The sequence below is a fragment of the Zosterops lateralis genome (genome assembly GCF_965231275.1).
Source record: "Zosterops lateralis genome assembly, chromosome: 15".
Taxonomy (NCBI): domain Eukaryota; kingdom Metazoa; phylum Chordata; class Aves; order Passeriformes; family Zosteropidae; genus Zosterops; species Zosterops lateralis.
Window position 1 is genome coordinate 14670787 of NC_139775.1, and position 21917 is coordinate 14692703.

General features: G+C 57.8%; 3 protein-coding genes across 5 annotated transcripts in view; all 3 read left to right on the forward strand.

Annotated features, from left to right (window-relative positions):
* XPO6 (exportin 6) overlaps positions 1-8863 on the forward strand; it is a 50442-nt gene extending 41579 nt beyond the window's left edge. The window contains exons 17-24 of the mRNA XM_083872166.1: positions 840-1029; positions 1634-1789; positions 2909-3023; positions 3513-3684; positions 4060-4221; positions 6392-6490; positions 6793-7023; positions 8181-8863. Of these exons, the coding sequence (XP_083728292.1) occupies positions 840-1029; positions 1634-1789; positions 2909-3023; positions 3513-3684; positions 4060-4221; positions 6392-6490; positions 6793-7023; positions 8181-8282 (1227 nt within the window). The 3' untranslated portion in view covers positions 8283-8863. The remainder of the gene's footprint in view (positions 1-839; positions 1030-1633; positions 1790-2908; positions 3024-3512; positions 3685-4059; positions 4222-6391; positions 6491-6792; positions 7024-8180) is intronic.
* A 1004-nt stretch (positions 8864-9867) lies between these two features.
* On the forward strand, positions 9868-12195 carry LOC310915641 (nucleoside diphosphate kinase, mitochondrial-like; the record flags this gene model as incomplete). The annotated part of the gene is made up of 5 exons (XM_083872695.1): positions 9868-10131; positions 11278-11408; positions 11491-11592; positions 11663-11763; positions 12075-12195. Exons 1-5 carry the CDS (start codon positions 10044-10046, stop codon positions 12193-12195), a joined length of 543 nt encoding a protein of 180 aa, XP_083728821.1. The 5' UTR covers positions 9868-10043.
* Positions 12196-13364: 1169 nt separating this feature from the next.
* On the forward strand, positions 13365-19375 carry DECR2 (2,4-dienoyl-CoA reductase 2). Of its 3 annotated transcripts, none has more exons than XM_083872266.1 (9): positions 13365-13478; positions 13556-13624; positions 13960-14011; positions 14963-15098; positions 15353-15477; positions 15938-16031; positions 16303-16407; positions 17340-17557; positions 18398-19375. In XM_083872266.1, the coding sequence occupies exons 1-8, from the start codon at positions 13381-13383 to the stop codon at positions 17555-17557; spliced, it is 897 nt and encodes a 298-aa protein (XP_083728392.1). In that variant the 5' UTR covers positions 13365-13380; the 3' UTR covers positions 18398-19375. The 3 variants fall into 3 exon arrangements, with proteins under 3 accessions (XP_083728392.1, XP_083728391.1, XP_083728393.1); XM_083872265.1 differs by having other exon boundaries at positions 17340-17528; XM_083872267.1 differs by lacking the exons at positions 13365-13478; positions 13556-13624; positions 13960-14011 and adding an exon at positions 14733-14861 and having other exon boundaries at positions 17340-17528.
* The last annotated feature ends 2542 nt before the right edge of the window (positions 19376-21917 follow it).

The window sequence follows — 21917 nt, forward strand, 5'->3', positions numbered from 1 at the left end:
GTGGTTGTGTTGTGTGCTGGCAGAGAAGCACAAAGTGCTGCACAAGTGCAGAAGCTCAGCTTGTAAACCAGACAAGGAGTAATGAAAGTAAAATCATCTTTGTTTTTATAAACACCAGAGATTTACTGCTGCAGGGAAGGGCTGACAGAGCTGGGAGCTGCTTCCAGGCCTTAAATCCTGGAGCTTTGCTTCTCTCTCTCTCTCTCTTTCTCTTTGCAGAGCTGGTAGTTTTCACTTGGGCTTGTTATTCTGTTGAACAGTGAGCACCACTGGTGTCTTGGACAGCCATAAAATGTCACTTCACTCCAGGCTTGTGGTCTAGCAAAAATTAGCCTGGAAAAAAAGTTAAAACTTTGTCTCTTTGCTTAGTGTTGCCCAGAGAGGTTGTGGGTGTCCCATCCAAGGCTAGGTGGTCTGGTGGAAAGTGTCCCTGCCTATAGCAGGGGTTTGGAACTATTTAAGGATCTTTAAGGTCCCTTCAACCCAAACCATTCCACGATTCAATGGTTTTGCTGTCAGTCCAACCTTGGTGCTGTCTGGGCTCTTGTAGGGGACTTCCCGCTCTCACATCTCCTTGTGGCTACCAGGAGCTCAGGGTTTATATCCTGTAAGGTTATATATATATATATCCTTATAACCTGTGTGGGTGTTTTGGGAGCTACAATCCACCCTCAGTGTCCAGAAACCTCCACAGAGCTCATCCAGAACCTCCCACACACCAGAGATGCTCAAACCAGGGGGGCGAAACATGACAAGCTCTAACCTCCCTTCCCACCCAATCCATTCCATGACTCTTCCCACCCAAACCATTCCTTAGCTGTGATTCCTGTCCCTCCCAGGCCCAGGTGTTGGTGTGCAGGGCTCTGTCCAACGTGCTGCTGCTGCCCTGGCCCAACCTGCCTGAGAGCGAGCAGCAGTGGGCCGTGCGCTCCACCAACCACGCCAGCCTCGTGTCCGCCCTCACCAGGGACTACCGGCAGCTCAAGGCCACGGCCAGCCTGCCCCAGAGGAAGGTGCAGATGGAGGACAGTAAGTACCAGCATCCTGCTCACTCCTGTTTCACTGGGGAGTGTCATTCAGTTGATTCACCAGTAATGATTTTGGCTGAGAAGTTGTTTCGCGTACGGGGAGGACGGGAAAGGAGCAGGTTGTGTTTTCTTGCTGTTTTTAGAGGCTTTTCTGCTCTCTCAGCACAGGTCGCCTCTAAACTCTTCCATTAAAGTGCTAAGGAAGGTGGGATTAGGGTTGGGATGAAAGTTTAGCTAGTAAGGATTGCATTGGGAATGCTGAACAGCCTCATGGTGTAATATCAGAAATACTGGCTGGGAGCAGCATCTTTGTAAAAAGCAAAGAGAGAAAATAAGAATTTCTTCCAGGCTTGGGAAGTACTGGAGAGGCTTTTTTTATATGGGAAGAATGCAAGGAAACTCCTGGCAGGAGTGCAAGGAAACTACTGTATATGCTTTGGGCCTGATTTTGGGGGATTTTTTCATTGAGGATCACTTTAGAAATCATCCAGAAACCTGCAATGTCACACGTCAGTTGTTTTAATTACTCTGTGGGCAAGCTTAATTTCTCTTACCTGTGAGCAGTTTTGGCACATGCAAGAAGCATCACTCCTCTTGTTTTGCAGCCAAAGTGATCATCCACCAGACACTGAGCGTTCTGGAAGACATTGTAGAAAGTGTCTCTGGAGAATCCACCAAGTCCCGGCAGATCTGTTATCAGTCGCTGCAAGAATCCGTGCAGGTCTCACTAGCCCTCTTCCCAGCTTTCATTCATCAGTCAGGTATAACCTCAGGCCAGGGGTCATGCTGTGAGTAGCTTTTTGAGCTCCTGGTGACACCCAGAGCAGCAGCACAGAGTTGTGGTGTGGGGTGTTGGGTGTGCTGGGAGAGCTGGGCTGAAGCACAGCAGGGAAGGGACATCCAGGATTGTCACATTTTTAAAGAGGAGCTGGTCCTGACCACAAAAAAATAACCCCAAAACTTTAAAATACCCTTTCTAGCTGTATTTGCCATTTACATTCTCTGCAGAAGCTTGAAGACTTAAGTTGTCATCAGATTGGGTCAAATTATGTGGGATTTGGGGGTTTTTTTCCCCTGAGATGGAACCAGGACTGTCACTTGGCCACCTTTTGGCCTTGTGTTTTGTGTCACATCAAGGTCCTTCCTGCTGTTCCACTTGGAGCTGGGTGAGATTTTCTCAGTGATGGGGGTTGAGGGGAGACAAAAGCAGTGAAAAACAGAGGATCCAAGGCAGCCAGCAGCAAAAGGGGCTGTGACTCCAGGGAGCTGTTGCCTTCAGAACAGGCTGGCAGCCTCATTAACTGCAATTTATTGGCAATCAAAGGCTGTGTGATGAGGGAGGAGTTGGGCAGCTCCAGCTTGGTTATCCAGCCGTTATTGGGATGGATGAAGGATGAGCTCACTGCATCACCATGTGCTCACTTCTGAAGATAGAAGGGTCTCCTCAGTTCCTGCCAAAAAAACAAGCTGGATTCTGTCTCCTCCACCCTGAGCTGTGGGGATGTTCTGGATTTCCTGGTGTTTCCTGTTAACCCTGTACATGCAGTGAGAACAGGAGATGGGTCTGGAGCTGCCCCTGAGCTTTCTCCCAGCACTCTGAGCACTCTGAGGCTTTGCTGGCAGGGTTGTGGTTGTTCTGGGGGGTTGGTGCTGCCTGTGCTCATCATCCTGGGCAGGTTTGGGAAGGGGATGAACAATCTTGAAGCCCTGTAGGAACCAGCTGATGGTTTCAGTTTCTCAGACAACCCTGTTGGTAAATTCCCAAAAGTAAATGGGGTTCCCTGAACAGGAGGAGCAAATTTCAGACTTAAACATAAAAGACTTCTTGATGCACTTGGATGTTTCCTTAACATGTTCCTTTTGCTTTTCTCTTCACTCAGATGTGACAGATGAGATGCTGAGCTTCTTCCTCACCCTGTTCCAAGGCCTGAGGGTGCAGATGGGAGTGCCTTTCACTGAGCAGATCATACAGACCTTCCTGAACATGTTCACCAGGTACTGCCTGACACTGGTCACTTCTTTCTTACCCCTGAGGATGGTTTATTGTAGGAGCTGCTCAGCCACTTGGTCCCTGTCCCTAAAGTGGGCTGTTCCCAGCCTTTGTGGCCAGACTTTGTCACATCCCAGGGCTGAATCTGATGAAAACAATTCCAAGTCTGGAGAGACCCCAGTGCATGCTCATCAGTCATACCTACCACTGTGCAATTCCAGCTCTCCCACAGACTTCCTGACTGTGTGGGGTGTTGAACTGGACTCTCACATTCCCTTTTAGCTCCTGCCCAAGGTCTGAGTGTCCCTTCACTCATCTTTTGTTAGGGAGAAGGGTCTGCCAACCCTCAGTCACAACCTCCTTCCCTTCTGTGGCTTCATGACTTGGCCAGTATTAACTGACTGAGCGTTTTAGAGTCATCACCTCTTTTCCAGTGAACCAGGTGAGCCTTTGGACCTTTGGGGGAATGTTCCTAATGCCTGTTTGTGTCGCAGGGAGCAGCTGGCAGAGAGCATCCTCCACGAGGGCAGCACCGGCTGCCGGGTGGTGGAAAAGTTCCTGAAGATCCTGCAGGTGGTGGTGCAGGAGCCAGGCCAGGTGTTCAAACCCTTCCTGCCCAGTGTCATCTCCCTGTGCATGGAGCAGGTGTATCCCATCATTGCAGAGGTAGGACAGCCAGGGAAGGGAAGGGAAGGGATGGGATTGCTGGGGGCATGGCAGTGATGAAGCTTTGACTTTCCAAGAGCTGCAAGTGTGGAGGGAAAACACCCTGTGGGGGAGTAGTCAGTGGGATTGGAAGCAGGGTGAATGGAGGATTTTGTCACGGATTTCAAGAGAAGCTGAAATTAGGGAGGTGGTCAGAGCAGGAGGTACAGCTCAGAGTCAGTGATGTGTTTTCAGCACGATCCTACAGCTCCTGGCTCTGGTGCTGCCTTAGGAGAAGTGCTTTGATGCTTGGCTGCAGCACTGGGTGGGAGGGATCCAGGGCTTGGGGTGGGCTCCCAGGGGAGCTGCTCTGAGCTCTGTCCCCTCTCCTGCCAGCGCTCATCCCCTGATGTGAAGGCAGAGCTGTTTGAGCTGCTCTTCCGGGTCCTGCACCACAACTGGAGGTACTTCTTCAAATCCAGTGTGCTGGCCAGTGTCCAGAGGGGAGTGGCAGAGGAGCAGATGGAGAATGAAGCCCAGTTCAGTGCCATCATGCAGGTAACTCACCCATTCCCAGCATTCCCCAGAACCTGCCCTGCAGGGGAGCACTCCCTGCTTGGGGGGCATAAAACATGGAATCACAGAATCATCAAGGTTGGAAAAGCCCCCTGAGATTGAGTCAAATCATTCCCCCACCACTAAAACACATCCCAAAGTGCCACATCCACAGAGCTTTTAAATCCCTGCAGGGATGGTGACCCCATCACTGCCCTGGGCAGCTGTGCCAGTGTCTGATCACCCATTCCATGAAGGAATATTCCCAATATCCAACCTAAACCTCCCCTGGTACAACTTGAGGCTGTTCCCTCTCATCCTGTTCCTTGGGAGCAGAGCCTGATCCCCCCCTGGCTGTCCCCTCCTGTCAGGGAGTTGTGCAGAGCCACAAGGTCCCCCCTGAGCCTCCTTTTCTCCAGGCTGAGCCCCTTTCCAGCTCCCTCAGCTGCTCCTGGTGCTCCACCCCCTTCCCCAGCTCTGTTCCCTTCCCTGGACACACTCCAGCCCCTCAATGTCTTTGTTCTTGTGAGGATCCCACATGGGCACCTGTGGGTGATGGTTTTAGATGAGTCTTGAGTGAGATTTTGCCTCCCAAAACTGCTGAAAATGAAAGTTGCTGAGGAGTGACCCAGCTGCTGAGCTCAGAAGGCACAGAGCCATGCAGGCATGAGGAAGCAATGTTAATTCCTTTGCAAGCCTCATCCTGCAATAAAAACACATTACTGCCACTGACCCATTTAATTCTGAGTGTTGTGATTGGCACTGGGGAGAGCTGTCAGTGCAGGGAAGGTTTTTCTGAGTGTCCTTTGCTTTCCATGGACTTGTTGAGTGCTGCACCACGGGCCATGGTGGGGAAGGGTCAGTGGGGTAACACCTGCCAGGCTTTGGCCAGGGGAATAAAGAATCAGGGAATGGTTTGAGTTGGAAAAGACCTTAATTTTTTTAAGAATAACACACTTTATTCCATGTGTTATTTTGGTCAGAGCTGGCCAGATGAGTTCCCTTGAATTCCTAGATCTCCTTAGACTGCAGGTGGGAGGACTTTGGCAAAGTTTTCCCATCATGGAGTGCCTGGAGAAACTGGGTCCTGTGTGGTGCACAAGTGGAGAGGGAGCTCTTGCAGTGACATAAACTGGGCCATGTTTCTCTCTGGCCTTCCCTTCTCCTGCCACCTTTTGGTGTGAATGAAGCCCAGGCTGGTTCCTGTGCAGGGCTGTCCAAGCATCTCTTTAACCTGTAGCTGTGTAACATTTCCACACTCTTGAATGCCTCATTGTGGATGATATTTGTGTAATAATCTCAATTTGTGTAATAATCTCAATTCAGGCAGGGTGACAATACTGCACTGCTTGTTTTACTCCTTGGCTCTTATTGCTCTGATACAAAACTCATGTTTAATGTTCTCTAAGTGTTCCCACAGTCATTGCTTTGTGTGGGGATATTAATAGTTTGTATGCTGATTTCCACCTGAGATCTAAGGCCAGAACTGGCTCAGTCTTGATGGGATCTGGGTCATTTTTGTCCATTTGACAATAAGTGGGTCATGTGGGAGAATAAACTCTTCTATTCACAATGCCTTGAAGAGAAACTGTTAAACTCCTGCTGCCTGTCTCTGTACAGAGCTGACCTCATCCACCTGTGCTGTGTTTTGGAGGTGTTCAGGGTGGAAAAGATGTTTGATCACACATTGTGATCTGTGCAGCCCTGCCAGACCAGCTCAGGCTCCAGCAGGTTTTGTTCTGGGCTCTTCACTGCACAGGCTCCCATCTCCAAATCCTGAATCAGGGCAGTGACATCTGCTTGGGCTCCTGGCTGAGACTCAGGGCTCACCCTGGGCTGTGTCCTGGTCTGTTCCCCCATGCTGTGGTGCCTGAGGTGACCTCTCTGAGCAGCCTGCCTGCCCTGGGAGCTGGGCCCAGCATCCCTGGCCCTCTCCAGTGCCACCTTGGCCTCCCCAGTGGGCCCAGCTCAGCAGCTGGATGTGACATGCCCACATTCCCACCAAAATGCCATTCCCACGGATCTGGTGGCAGCACAGGTGATTTGAACTCTTATTATCTTGGCTCCCAGGGGTTTGTCCTGGTGTCAGGGTGAAAATGCTGTTGTTTTGCCTGGCAGGTGTGATGTTTGTGGTGGTCTCCAACCCTTTCCTCCCACTGTGCTTTGTTCCCAGGCCTTTGGCCAGTCTTTCCTGCAGCCTGACATTCACTTGTTCAAGCAGAACCTCTTCTACCTGGAGACACTGAACACAAAGCAGAAGCTGTACCACAAGGTGGGTCCTACCTGAGCCTGTGCTCTCTGTGCATGGGAAGAGGTGAGAGCTGTTTTTAAGCTACTTGGATGTCCAGATCAGGATTTGGGGGTTTTATGCCACAGCCTTGTGTGGCCAAATTCAACATTAACTTTCAAGCTGATACTAATTGACCTTGTTTTAGCCATTTTTGATCTGGCTTGGCTTAGAAAACCATCTCAGTCTCACCAGAGTTTGCAGCTGTGGCCGCTCTGTCCTCACTGGATTTGTCCTCTTATGGGAGGAGTGAAATCTCTTAACCCTGTTCCCCTCTCCCTGTGCAGAAGATCTTCAGGACCACGATGCTGTTCCAGTTTGTCAACGTGCTGCTGCAGGTGCTGGTGCACAAATCCCACGACCTGCTGCAGGAGGAGATCGGCATCGCCACCTACAACATGGCCTCGGTGGACTTCGATGGCTTCTACTCCGCCTTCCTGCCCGAGTTCCTGGCCAGCTGTGACGGTGTGGACTCCAACCAGAAGAACGTGCTGGGGAGGAATTTCAAAATGGACAGGGTAAGGAGGGGACCAGGATGCACAGGGCTCCCCCAGGATATGTCTCCAGGCAGGGCTTTTTGTTCCCAACCACACCCAGCAATCCCCAGGCAAGGATTTGTCACTGCAGGTGGCAGAGCTGACATCTCATGCCTCAGGATGCTGTGGGAGAGTCAGGGGTTGTGTTTCCTGGAGGAAGTTTTCATTGGAGTAGGCTGACATTGCTGAGTGGGATGCTCAGGTTCTTGCTTAAATCTCGCTCCAGCTGCTGGCCAGATGTTTGAGGGTTGCAGTAAGGACAACAGCAGAGTACCTGCAAAGGCTCACAATTCCTGCAAACCCCTCGTGTGTGGGGAGGAAATGTGGGGAATATGATGGCAGAGCAGCAGGTTCTGCCTTCCATTTACTGAGGGTTGTCCAATGAGTGCTCCCTGCCCTCAAGGAGGGAATGGGAATTTGGGGCCAAGGGTGAGGATAGGAATGGAGGAAATGCTTGGCTCCAGAAGGCAACTGCTTTCAGGAATATAGGTCCTTTTTAGGGAGTGTGTGACACCCAGGAGCCTTGGCAGGAGGGCACCAAGGAATTAGTGCTGCATCCAGCCATGGAGCCAGGCTGGGAGAGCTGGGGGTGCTCACCTGGAGAGGAGAAGCTCCAGGGAGAGCTCAGAGCCCCTGCCAGCCCTAAAGGGGCTCCAGGAGAGCTGGAGAGGGACTGGGGACAAGGGATGGAGGGACAGGACACAAGGAATGGCTTCCCACTGCCAGAGGGCAGGGCTGGGTGGGAGATTGGGCAGGAATTGTTCCCTGGGAGGGTGGGCAGGCCCTGGCACTGGAAGTGTCCAAGGCCAGGTTGGACGGGGCTTAGAGCAGCCTGGGATAGTGGAAGGTGTCCCTGCCATGGCAGGGGTTGGAACTGGATGAGTTTTTAGGCCCTTCCCAGCCCATTCCATGATTCCATGACCATTCCCCTCTGGCCTGGCTGCACAATGGGAATCCAGAGATGGGAGCAGGGCCTGGATCCCTGCAGTGAGCTCTGACACCATCCCTGCCCCAGGAGCTGGAGTTCCCCGAGCTCAGGACGAGTCAGGATGGATCTGTTGAGTGTGAACACCACAGGCTGTGTGCCCCTGCCTGCCCTGAGCCCATTCCCATCAGTTTTCTGTTGTTTACCCTTGCAGGACCTGCCCTCCTTCACACAGAACGTGCACAGGCTGGTGAACGACCTGCGCTATTACAGACTCTGCAACGACAGCCTGCCCCCGGGGACTGTGAAGTTATAGTGACTGCACTGGACTGCTGCCCCTTCCCCTGGGGAACAGCTCCGTGTCCTGTTCTCCTCCACCACCCCCTGTGCCCCCTGGGCTGGGCTCCACGCCCTGGATTCACCTCCTCGCTCCACGCTTCCTCTTTGAGTTCTCCCTGCCCAGCCCGAGGCCGCAGCTGGAGCCAGCAGGATGTGTCTTAACGCGGGGCATCCCGACTGTTGGGGAATCCCTCTCCCTCTGGGGCGTTCCCTCTGCTCCTGTAGCACTTTGTTGCATCTGGAGGTGTCTGGAGAGATCATGTCCGTATCAAACGCGAGGCAGAAGCGCCAAAGACCACTTCAGACATTCGTACCTTCGTGTCATTCCACCTTCCTGCCCTGCCCAGCTCTCAGAGGAGGAATCTCCTGACGTTGGGACTGGTTTGGCACTTCTGTCACTCCCTTTGTTTTTAAATTGCCTTGAAAAACCTCCCCGATGTTGGCGGGGATTTAGAGACTTTTTTTTTTTTTTTGGGTTTTTTTTAAACGTTTTCTCATCATTCCATTGTGATACTAAAACAACATGCTTAATGGGAATAAAGTGCTTACTTTGTTGTTTTAAATAACTCGGGGCTGGGTTAGTTTTCCATCTAGGTCATTCTGTAAATGAACACGGAGTGATCCACAGCTTTTCCCAGGATCAGGAACGAGGAGCAGCCAACAAGGATCCCAACAAGTCCAGCAGCTCCTGGAAGGTGCAGATCAGTGGTGGCTGCTGCTTCTGCTGTCTCCTCATTGTTTTCTGTCTCATGTTGTGGTGATCCATTCATTCCCTCCATCACATTTGTCTGAAATGATCAGGAAGTGCCTGCAGGAAGAAATTCTCCCATTCCCAGGGAGCTGGAGCTGGAATTCACCCTCTGACCAGGGACCCACTAGTGGTAAAATCCCAGTCAGGCAGGACCAAACTGGGTGGGACTTGTGGATCTCTGATCGTGCAGCTGGGAAGGATTTCTGTTCCTTGCAGTCTCTGGTCAGGAAGCAGTATTTAAATCAGTTTTAGTTTTTATATTTAATAGATTAAATATGAGAGGAACTTCTCACAAAGGCATGGAGTGACAGGACTAGGGAAATTGCCTTAGGATGAAGGATTAGATGGGAGATTGGGCAGGAATTGTTCCCTGGGAGGGTGGGCAGGCCCAGAGCAGCTGTGGCTGCCCCTGGATCCCTGGAAGTGTCCAAGGCCAGGCTGGATGAGGTTTGGAGCAACCTGGGCTGGTGGGAGGTGTCCCTGCCCATGGCAGGGGGTGGGATGAGCTTTAAAGTCCCTCCACACCCAAACCATTCCAGGATTCTGTGATAAATGTGGGGTTTTAACAGACTTCAGCTGAGACTTCAGCACAGTGTGAGTTCACTGGACACTGCAGCTCATCTCTTCATTTCTGGACCACTGGAGTGACATGATGAGGATGTTTTTCCTAACACCTTTTACAAATCTTTAATAATCTCTTTCTGTCCCATTCCCCTGGCCTGGCAGACCCTGGAGAGGGACCTTTCCCCACCCCCAGCCCCTTATTTAGGGGCAGAAAGTCTCTTTCCCACAACCTGTTGAATCCATTGGCCCGTGGGAAGGCACTGGGGTGGTTTTTGCTCTGTCCCGGGACATCCCGAGCAGGCGCAGCGGCCCCGGCTGCTGCTTTAAGGGGAGGGACGGGAGGCTGAGCCGTCCCCGGGCTCGGCCGGCTCCTTAAAGCCCTCGCAGAGCGAGCGAGGCCGGGTGGGACCCGGCGGGGCCGCCATGGGCTCCCTGGGGCGCTGCCTGGCCCGGAGCCTCCCCCGGGGGCAGCCGGGGCTGAGCCCCCCCGGGCCCCGCGGCTACAGCTCGGGTGAGACACGGCCCTGCCCCTGGGGAGACTTCCCACATCCCCATCCTGTCCCTGGGGACCCTTCCTTGCCGTTGGGGACCCTTTTCTCATCCCTGTCCTGCCCCTGGGGAGCCTCTCCTCATCCCTGTCCTGCCCCTGGGGAGCCTTTCCTCATCCCTGTCCTGCCCCTGGGGAGCCTCTCCTCATCCCTGTCCTGCCCCTGGGGAGCCTTTCCACATCCCTGTCCTGTCCCTGGGAACCCTTTCCTCATCCCTGTCCTGTCCTTGAGGACCCTCTCCTCATCCCTGTCCTGCCCCTGGGGATTTTTTCCCACATCCCTGTCCTGTCCCTGGGGACCTTTCCTCATCCCCATCCTGTCCCTGGGGATCCTTCCCACTTCCCATATCCCTGTCCTGTCCCTGGGGACCCTTTTCTCATCCATGTCTTGTCCCTGGGGATCCTGTTCTGCCCCTGAGGACCCTTCCCACATCCCTGCCCTGCCCCTGGGGACCCTGCCCTGCCCCTGGGGATGCTTTTCTCATCCCCACCCTGTCCCCAGTCCCTCAGAGCTCCTGTTGCCGTCCCGTCCCTTTGGTGCCCCATCAGGGCTTTGTGGCACATCCCCTGGGACCCCACCAGGCTGGGGGGCACAGCCTGGCCAGGGGACACCGCCCTGGGATGGGATGGGGACAGGGATGGGGACAGAGGTGGAGACAGGGATGGGGGCGGGTTCCTGTGACAGCCTCGGGGCCGAGCACAGCCCGCGGCGGTGACAATGCCCCAGGGCGGTGACAGTGCCCCAGGGTGGTGACAATGCCCCAGGGTGGTGACAATGCCCCAGGGCGGTGACAGTGCCCCAGGACAGTGACAGTGCCCCAGGACAGTGACAATGCCCCAGGGCGGTGACAGTGCCCCAGGGCGGTGACAGTGCCCCAGGACAGTGACAGTGCCCCAGGACGGTGACAGTGCCCCAGGGTGGTGACAGTGCCCCAGGACAGTGACAATGCCCCAGGGCGGTGACAATACCCCAGGGTAGTGACAATGTCCCAGGGTGGTGACAATGCCCCAGGACAGTGACAATGCCCCAGGGCGGTGACAATACCCTAGGGTGGTGACAATGCCCCAGGACAGTGACAATGCCCCAGGACAGTGACAGTGCCCCCGCAGCCCCCGCGGCGCTGCAGGAGAGGACTCTGCTGGTGGCCAAGCCGGACGCGCTGCAGCGGCGGCTGCTCGGGGACATCATCCGGCGCTTCGAGCGCCGCGGCTTCAAACTGGTGGCCATGAAACTGCTGCAGGTACCCGGGCCCGGCGGGGAAACGCTGTCCCCGGAGCGGGGGACACCGCCCGGGTGTCACTGTCACTGTGTCACTGCCCCAGGCGGATCAGAGGCTGGTGGACCAGCACTACGAGCAGCTGCGGCTGAAGCCTTTCTACCCCTCCCTTGTCACCTACATGACCTCGGGGCCGGTGGTGGCCATGGTGAGGGGACAGCCCGGGGGTCCCGGGGGGCGCAGGGGGCTCAGGGGACTCAGCTGTCGCTGTCCCGCAGGTGTGGGAGGGTTATGACGTGGTGCGGTGCTCGCGGGCCATGGTTGGGGACAGCAGCGCCGTGGGGACCATCCGGGGGGACCTCAGTGTGCACATCACCAGGTAGGGCTGCGGGGGAAGGGAGGGCACGGCCATGGCACTGTCCCCATCCCTGTCCCCAGTGTCCCCATCCCCAGTGTCCCCATCCCTGTCCCCACTATCCCTGTCCCCAGTGTCCCCATCTCTGTCCCCACTGTCCCCATCCCTGTCCATACTGTCCCTGTCCCCACTGTCCCCATCCCTGTCCCCATCCCTGTCCCCATCCCCGTCCCCACTATCCCCGTCCCCACTGTCCCCATCCCTGTCCCCATCCCTGTCCCCATCCCTGTCCCCAGTGTCCCCATCCCCACTATCCCCATCCCTGTCCCCTGCAGGAACGTGGTCCACGCCAGTGACTCAGTGGAGACGGCCCAGAGGGAAATCGGCTTCTGGTTCCGGCGGGACGAGCTGGTGGCCTGGGACAGCAGGGACAGGGACAACATCTACGGGCTCTAGGGTTGGACCCCAATGTCCCCAATAAACCCCAGTGCCTCCAGCTCTGGCTCTGGTCTCCTCCCTTGGGTGTCACCAGCAAGTGCTGGGGGCTCTGGGAGGCACTGGGATGTCCCCAGAGGGCACTGGGGTGGCACTGGGATGATACTGGGATGTCCCCAGAGGGCACTGGAGTGGCACTGGGATGATACTGGGATGTCCCCAGAGGGCACTGGAGTGGCACTGGGATGTCCCCAGAGGGCACTGGGATGCACTGGGACAACTGAGAAGCTCTGGGTGTCCATGGATTGTCCCTGGGGGGCCCTGGATCGGTGTGGGAAGCTCTGTGAGAAACTGGGATAGTGCAGGGAAGCTCTGGGATGAACTGGGATGTTTCCAGGAGAGCTGAGGCAACACTGGGAAGCTCGGGGAGATGTCCCTGGGAGCACTGGAACTGTCCTGGCAGACCCTGTGAAGAACTGGGCTGTGCCTGGGGGGCTGCGGGGGCTCTGCAGGAGACTGGCAGAGACCAGGGTGGGGTCTGAGGTGTAAAACCGGGGCCTCTGTGCGACACTGGGACACCGCGGGGACACCGCTGGGTGGCACTGGGACACCACGGAGAGGTGCTGGGATGTCACTGTGAAACACCGAGACACCACTGGGTGGCACTTGGGGACCACGGGGACACCACGGAGAGCACTGGGACACCACTGTGAGGTACTGGGACACTGCACAGGGGATATCGCTGGGAGCACTGGGAGAGCACTCAGAGCTCTGGGAGCGTTGGGACAGCACTGGGAACACTGGGACACCACTGGGAGCTCTGGGATAGCATTGGGAGCACTGGGAGCGTTGGGACAGCACTGGGAGCACTGGGACAGCACTGGGAGTACCGGGATAACGCTGGGACAGCACTGGGAGCTCTGGGACAGCACTGGGAGCAATGGGACAGAACTGGGAGCAATGGGACAGAACTGGGAGCTCTGGGAGCACTGGGACAGCACTGGGAGGGCTGGGACATCACTGGGATAACACTGGGATATCACTGGGAGTGATGGGAGCACTGGGATATCACTGGGACACCCCGCAGTCGCCCCGCGCTGCAGTTCCCGCTGTGACCACTCGGTGTCGCTGTGCCCGGAGCGCCCCCGTTGCCCGGCGACGGCGGCGGCGCCCGCGCAGGCGCAGTGAGCGGCGCTGGCCCCCGCCATGGCCGAGGCCGCCATGGCCGCGCAGGTGCCCCCGGACCAGGACGGGGACGAGTGTCTGCCCCAGTACCGGCACCTGCTCAGCCCCGACCTGCTCGCGTAAGTCCCAGAGCTCCGGGGGCCTGCCGGGGTCTCCTCCCTGGGGCCCAGCTCTGACCTGTCCCTCTGTCCCACAGGGGCCAGGTGGCTTTCATCACCGGCGGCGGCTCCGGCATCGGCTTCCGCATCGCCGAGATCTTCATGAGGTGCGACCCCCTCCTTCCCTCCCTTCTTCTCTTCCCTCCTTTTCCCTCTCTTCTTTTATTTTCCGCACTTTCCTCCTCTTCACTCCCCTTCTCTCCTCTTTCCCGCCGTCCCATCCCTTTCCCCGCCCGGTGCCAGGCCCAGGAGGAGCCGGGATGTGGAGCCGAGGGCGGCAGAGCCCTCAGGGAGGCTCAGGGGGCACTGGCAGGACTTTGGCTCTTTCCATCCACCTCCCACGGGCTTGGAGCAGCAGCAGTTCCTGCGAGGAGCAGCCGAACCCCCCGAGGTGCTGGTGAGGAGCCCTCTCAGGCTCGTCTCTCCCGTCCCTTCCCTGCAGGCACGGCTGCCGGACCGTCATCGCCAGCAGGAACCTGCAGAGAGTGTCCGAGGTGAGCCCCGGGAATCCTCCTGCTCTCTCCCCCCTGGGAATAGTGCAATAGGAGGAATGATTTCCCAGTGGTTCCCAGCCCTGGGCACTCGGTGGTCAGTGAAGATTTGGGGGGCTTCACCCCCAGCACAGCCCAGTTAACCTGGAACTTGCTTTGTGGAACCTGTTCCATGATCATGATGGCTTTTTATGGGAGAAAGAGACTGAAATGAGCTGTGGGAGAGGTTTGTCAGCAAGGCAGAGCCCAAGGCTGGACAGAAACACACTCCTACTCAGCAGGGATTAGGACCAGAGCCCAGGGCTGTGTGGTTTGAGGTGTGTTGCACCTGAGGTGTGTTGTATCCTGAGTTTTGGGGCAGAGGGGAGGCTGCACCTCTGGTTGGCTGTTATTTCCCACTCCCTCATGCTCACGGGCCAGAAGAAGCTGCAAAGCTCAGCAGGTTTTTAATCCTCAGGGGCCAGAGTCTTCTGAGGCCACAGAATCTGCAGTCCAGGACTCCAGCTGCTTGTGCAAACCTCACACAGAGCCCAAAACAGAAGTTGGAGCAGCTCTGTGTGTTGTGTGGAGTTGCTGCTGAGCTTGTGTGTCCCCCTGTGCTTAATTTCTTAATTTTCTGGGGAAAAATCTTACTCTTAATGAGCCCTAGGGGTGGCTTGTGACAAACCCAGAGCTGCTCACAGCCTCACACCTGCCTGCTCTGCCTCTGCCCTTTTGCCCGCTGACTTTTTGGATCTAAAGGGCAATTATGCCTGGGCTCATGCCAAAAAAAAGCCTTGCTGAGGTCCAGACTTTGTACTTGTCCTGCAGAGGTGTTGCCTGGGATGTGCTGTGTCCATGGCAGCCCCTGCAGGTAACTGGGCTTAGCCAGCTGTGGGGATACAACATACAGGAGCTTTCCAGGGCTAGCAGGGTGCAGCCAGGATCTCTCAAGTCTCTTTTTTGTCCTTTCAGGCTTCCAAGAAGCTGGTGGCAGCCACGGGGCAGCAGTGCCTGGCCCTGTCCATGGATGTCCGGCAGCCCCAGACCATTGCAGCAGCCGTGGATGAGGCACTGAGGGAGTTCAAGAGGATTGACATCCTCATTAATGGTGAGGATGGAGAGGGCAGGGTGTTTTCTTGCACAGGCATCCCTGGGAGCACAGAGGAGGCAGAGATCTGTGTGTTAAGGTGTGGATCATCCCTGATCCCTTTGTGCTGTTGGGCACCCAGAGCCACCAGTATGTCCCTTACCAGGGCTGTCTCCATGTGCTCTCCAGCATGGGGACGTTATCCCTCACCCTCCCTGCCACAGATGTCCCCTGACACCTCTCCCAGCCCTGTCCTGCCTGTCCCTGTGCTTCAGGTGCTGCGGGGAATTTCCTGTGCCCAGCCAGTGCCCTGTCCTTCAACGCCTTCAAGACAGTGATGGACATCGACACCTTGGGCACCTTCAACACCTCCAAAGTCGTCTTTGAGAAATATTTCAGGGTAAGAGACACAGAGCCAGGGGACTCTCAGGAGATGCTCTGGTAGGCAGGGGGTAGTGTCAAAGCACAGTGTGCTCCTGGGGGAATCAGGGAAGTGCAGGGACACCGAGCCTCCCTCCACAGATCCACTCTGTTCCCTTCCAGGGATCCTCCTGTCCCTTGCCCTAAGGCTTAGTGCTATTGCAGCACCTTTCTATGTTTTGCCACCTGGAGAGGCTGTGATCTCCTGCTGCTTTTCCAGCTCTGCCACTTTCCCTTGGCTTTTCCTTCCACCCTGCCTGTCCCACCTCTCCTGCTGGTTGCCCCACCTCTGAACTTCAGTGGGTAGAGCTGCCCCAGTGATGGCTTGGCAATGCCTGTGGGTGACTGTCCCTCCAAGCCCAGCTCTCCTGTCCCTCAGAGCCCTCTGTGAGCCTTTGTGCTGCTCCCTGCCTGACTCCACATCTCCTTTCCTTCCCCAGGACCATGGCGGGGTCATCGTTAACATCACGGCCACCCTGAGCTACCGAGGGCAGGCCCTGCAGGTGCACGCTGGGGCTGCCAAGGCTGCCATAGGTACCTCAACACACCCTGCTGGGGCTCTGAGCCACGGGGGGCCAGGGAAGAAGCCAGTTCTTCCCAAATACCAGGATGGGAAGATGTGTTGGGGAGGGACAAGAGTGAATCGGTGTGGTTACTGCATGCCTGGGTTTGGGGTGAGGCTCTTCAACCCTGCAGGGCTCTTTGCTCTCAGCCTGACTCTTCTGTGGCTTTTTCTTCCCCTTCAAAAGAAGTTGCTGGAATGCTGTGCTCCCCGTTTCTCACTGCTGTTGCAATCCCTCCCCAGATGCCATGACCCGTCACCTGGCAGTGGAGTGGGGCCCCAACAGGATCCGTGTGAACAGCCTGGCCCCCGGCCCCATCTCGGGCACCGAGGGCTTCCGACGCCTGGGTGAGGCAGCCTGGGCCCCCTGCCCTGCCTTGGCACTGCCCTGCTGCTCCTCTCTGGGCAGGGATTGGGAGAGACCCCCAGTGCCACCACACAGGGCATGGCTGTGCTGTGGTTTGGCTGGCACAGCTCTGGGGGAACAGCTTTTCACATGTCCCTGGTACCTCCCAGGGCAGCAGTTTGGGCTCTCTGATGCCATGATGGAATGGGGTCACACAAAACTCAGCCCTGCCTGAGGGGTTGGCTGTTGTAGTCCCTCAGCAGAGTGTGGTGCAGCCCCAGAGGATGGGAAAGAGCTGGAGCTCTTAGAGTGGGTCCAGAGGCCATGGAGATGCTCCAAGGGCTGGAGCCCTTCTGCTCTGGAGCCACGGAGACCTGAATCCCTTCCAGGACCTAAACGGGCTCCAGGAAAGCTGGAGAGGGACTGGGGACAAGGGATGGAGGGACAGGACACAGGGAATGGCTTCCCATTGCCAGAGGGCAGGGCTGGATGGGAGATTGGGCAGGAATTGTTCCCTGGGAGGGTGGGCAGGCCCTGGCACAGGGTGCCCAGAGCAGCTGTGGCTGCCCCTGGATCCCTGGAAGTGCCCAAGGCCAGGCTGGATGGGGCTTGGAGCAGCCTGGAATGGTGGGAGGTGTCCCTGCCCATGGCAGGGGAGGAGAAGGAGACATCCCTCCCAACCCCAACCATTCCATGGTTCTAAAGCTCTCTGAGGTCCTATCTTGAGCTCACTGTGTCAGTACAAAATCCCTTCTGGGCTTGAGCTCCCTTCCTTTAAATTTTCCTGGATTTTTATCCCAGGGCTGTGCCAGGATCTCATCCCAGTTCCCTGCAGCACTCAACCAGCCCCACGGGCCGTGCTGCAGTGCCTGGCTGGCCATGGTGGTGGGCACTCATCCCATGGTCCAAACTGACTCTCTCCTGCTCTTTTTAGGTGGGAAATGGGCTGAGAAATCGGACCAGTTCTCGCTGATCCCGCTGCAGCGCGCGGGGAACAAGACGGAGATCGCGCACAGCACGCTGTACCTGGCCAGCCCCCTCTCCTCCTACGTCACCGGCACCACCCTGGTCGTGGACGGGGGGAGCTGGCTGACCTCCCCCAACAGCTTCTCTGCCTTGATGGGTATTGCCTCCTCCTCTGCTAAACTCTAGGTGACTGCATTTCCCCCTCGTGGGATTGGAGCAGGGCTCCTCAGGGAAACCCTCCTTTCCCTGGGGCACAGATCCTGTGAGGAGCAGCTGAGGGAGCTGGGAAAGGGGCTCAGCCTGGAGAAAAGGAGGCTCAGGGGGGACCTTGTGGCTCTGCACAACTCCCTGACAGGAGGGGACAGCCAGGGGGGGTCGGGCTCTGCTCCCAGGGAACAGGGACAGGACAAGGGGAAATGGCCTCAAGTTGTGCCAGAGGAGGTTTAGGTTGGGTATTAGAGAAGATTTCTTCATGGAAGGGGTGCTCAGGCCCTGGCACAGCTCCCCAGGCCTGTGGTGGGGTCACCATCCCTGGGGGCATTTAAAAGCCATGTGGATGTGGCACTTGGGGGCACGTTTTAGTGGTGGCCTTGGCAGGGCTGGGGAAACAGTTGGATGTGATGGTCTTAGAGGGCTTTTCCAACTGAAATGATGATCTTAACCATAATTCTCCTGGGGCATGGCTGCCATAGCAGTGGGTACAGTGTCCTCATGGACAGTCCTTGGGACAAGCAGAACCTGCTGGATTTTCCCTTTGAGCCTGGCTTCTGACATGGTGTCGTTTGGATGCTCGTCCATACACCTCTGAGATTCCCCCAAAGCAACATGATGCCCATTTTCTGTGCCCCAGCAGCAGGATTGAGCACAAAGAATCCCAAGAGCCTCTTCCTTTCATGAATTCCTGCAGCCTGGCAGGGGAAGGGGTCTCCTGCCTTCCTCTCCTGCCTGCCTGTGTCCCACTGGGCAGCCTCCCTGAGCTGGGCAGGCCCAGCAGGGCTCTGTCCCCACCTCCACCCTCTCTTGCAGGTGTGTGGACTGCAGGAGCAAACCAACCCCACTGATGGACAGCCTGGGACTGACCGACGGACAGATGTGACCTGGGACACCGCAGGGGGACATCTCCCACAGCCAGTGCTGACAGCCACAGCCTCTCCTCAGCCACTGGTGGCAGTGGTGACACTGCCAGTCCCGTGTCTGCCTGAGGACACAGCCCTGGGGGTCCCTACCCCCATCCTGTGCCATTCTGAGCTGCTGTGCCTGTGGGTGCAGAGACAGCAGGGAGGGTGAGGTGGTCACTGTCCCTTTGTGGCTCTCTCCAAGCTGCTCTTGTGGCCTTTCCCAAGCCCCAAGCAGTGCCACCCATGGATACCTTTCCTCTTACTCCCCTCTCCCCTATCTCAGCCTGAGAACTGCCCCAGACCCCCAGCAGCAGCTCCTTTGTGGGAGGGGGAGCAGCTCAGCCAGTCACCCAGTGTGATGGGTCCAGTTCTGCCAGGGGAAAACCTGGCAGGGGGAGGTGGCTGTGTCCCCTAAGGGGTCCTGGGAGGGGCAGTGGTCCCAGGAGGCTGCCAGGGATGCCCCTCTCCTGGGAGCAGAGGTGGTGTGAGGGCAGATCCCCCAGGTCTGGCTCTGCACTGCAGCACTGCTGGTGTCCAGGGGTCTGTCCACACCCATCTGTCTGTCACACCAGTGTCACGCTGTCTCCTTCCAGACACTCAAGCTGAGAGTAAATGAAGGGCTGGGACTGGAATCCAGTCCTTCCCTCCTGCTGGGCTGCAGGAGCCACAGTGGGGCTGCAGGGATGGCACTGCTGGAGCCAGCCCTGTCCCTGGTGGGGACACACACTGCTCGTGTGCACCCTCCTGCTGCTGCTGGCAGTTTTGAGGTTCACCCTGGATTCCCTGGATGAAGTTGCTCTCACACTTAATTGTATTTCCTACTTGATTGTAGACTTGCCAGGTTTGACTCCTTCCTCCAGGCACAAATAAAAATCATGCCCTCTGAGCAGTGATGCCTCTCTCTGCTGCATGAGCACCAGTTCCCTGCCCAGCTGACTGGTCCTAGTGGTCCAAACTGGGCCCTGAGGGAGGGTGGAGAGCCACTTCTCCTACTTCCAGAGCCCTGTGTGGCTCCAGTCCTCAGCTCTGTGGTGCCCCAGTGCTCCAGGCCCACGGGGCTTGGGGACCTGCCAGTTCCTCAGCCCCAGTGACCTTGGGAAGGTGCTGAGGGCTTTGGTGAGAGACTCAGCCCTTGCAGTGCTTCCCCTGGGATCTGGGTGTGTCCTTTGCCCAGGCTCCTGGGATTTGGCTCCAGCCACAGTATTCCTCCTCCAGGGTTACAGGATGTGTTTTCTCCTGAGAAGGCACTTGTGTCGTGTGTTGGCCCTTCTGCCCAGCTGCAGCCTCATCTCTGACCTCCATCCCCGTTCTGGGAGGCTCCATGGATTTCACTCTTCAACCATGCCCAGGTGTCCTGGGCACTGTCAGGGCTGTCCTGGCTCTGTGGCCACCCCAGGAAGAGGAGCTTGGTCCTGTCCCTCCAGCTCCAGGGGAAGGACAGAGCTCTGTGCCCAGCCTTAGCACGGCCTGGAGCTGCAGGAATCCTTCCAGGGGTGCAGAGCTGCCACTCTCAGCATCAGCCTGTCACCTCCAGCCCTGCAGGCACCTTGTTCCCCTGCCAGTCCCATCCACACAGGACCCCTGGCTGCTTGAGCTGTCTGGAAACTGGGAATTGCATTGCCATGGGGATTTTGCAGGGAATGGTTTGGGCAGCTGTGCTTCCCCCTGGGGGACTGACAAAGGAGCCCCCTCTGGCCCTGCTCACCTTTAGGAATGGCTGTGATGAGGAGAGGATTTGAGTGGAGGTTTCCATCCTTCCCAGCACTGGACTGACTGGACAGGGACAGTGGCATCCTCCCTGCCGAGCTCTGGCCGTCAGTGCTGAGTGTGCTGGGGGACACACTGTGCCCCAGCCAGGCTGATCCTGAGATGTCACATCTCCGTGGCCTGGGCAGGGTCACTGGGGCCAGGGATGTTCTTGCTCATCAAGTTTGCTGGTAATTATACCCCGGGGTTGTAATTCCACCCACTGGGGCAGCTCGTGGGTGTGTTAGCAGGGTCATCCCGGTGCTCCAGCAGAAACTGCAGGTGCACCGAGCCTGTGAGCCCCAAACACGGGCATTAATAACTCATCAATGTGCTCCCAGGGGTGTCCCTGTGCTCAGCTCCCCCCTGGGGCAGCTCAGGGGTCCAGGTTTACAATCCTGTCCCACTGGGCTTGGGGGTCCCAGAGCACAGCTTATCTCCATAGAGGGATTTGGGTGTCTCAGTGCAAAGCTTGTACCCAAAGGGTTTTGTGGTTCTGGTGCACGATTCATACCTGGAGCAGCTGGGCAGTCCTGGGGTTTGGGATCCCAGAGAATGGTTTGGAGTCCTGGGGCATGGATTGGGTTTGGGGTCCCTGGGGGTGGTTTGGGGTCCTGGGGGGTGGTTTGGGTTTGGGGTCCCGGGGGTGGTTTGGGTTTGGGGTCCGGGGGGTTGTTTCTCAGCAGGGGGATTGGGGGCTCCCCATTCACTTTGCCCCCCTGGTCCCACGTGCTCGCGCCCCGCCTGGCCCCGCCCCTCCCGCCTGGCCCCGCCCCCGCCGCGCGCGAGCCGGGGGGAGGGGGCGTGGCCTCGGGCCGGGCTCGCGCCGCGGAGGGGGCGGGGCCAGGCGGCCCGGCAGGCGAGTGACGTCACCCCCGGTACTGCGGCGGAGGCCGGGCCGGACCGGCCGGTTCTCCGCGGGCGGATTTATTTCTCGGCGCCTCCTCCCAAAGCCCGTTCCCGGGCAGGACCCGCGGCCCCCGCGCTCGGAGCCGCCGCTCCCCGGGCAGGGCGGGGCGGGACCCGCGGGGCCGCCCCCGGTATCGGCGGGCGGGGCCGGCGCCGCTCGCACAAAGCCGTGAGCGCCGCGGGGACCGCACCGGCACCGGCACCGGCACCGCCCCGATGTGAGCGGGGCATGGCCGCGGGGCATGGCCCGGGCCGGGCGGCGGCGGGCGCGGAGCCCCGGCCCTGAGGATGGAGCCGCGTCCTGCTGGGACCGAACCCCCGCTGCCCCGGGGGCCGGGACCGGGGCCCCGAGCCGAGCTGGGCCTGGAGCCGCACCTGGGCCTGGAACCCGAGCCGGGGCTGCACCTGGAACCGCACCTGGGCCTGGGCCTGGGCCTGGAACCCGAACTGGACCTGGAACCGGAGCCGGAGCCGGACCTGGAGCCGGATTTGGAACCGGACCCGGAGCCGCAGCTGGACCTGGAGCCGGATCTGGGCTTGGAACCGGACCTGGAGCCGGGGCTGGACCTGGAACCCGAACTGGACCTGGAGCCGCAGCTGGACCTGGATCTGGAACCGGAGCCGGATTTGGAACCGGATCCGGAGCTGGACCAGGACCCGCAGCCGGATCTGGAGCTGGATCTGGAGCTCTGGGCCCTTGACCCGCCCGGCCCCGGCGCGGAGCCGCCGCCCTGGTGCCCGGGGCAGGCCGGGGACAGCCCCGCCGAGCCCCC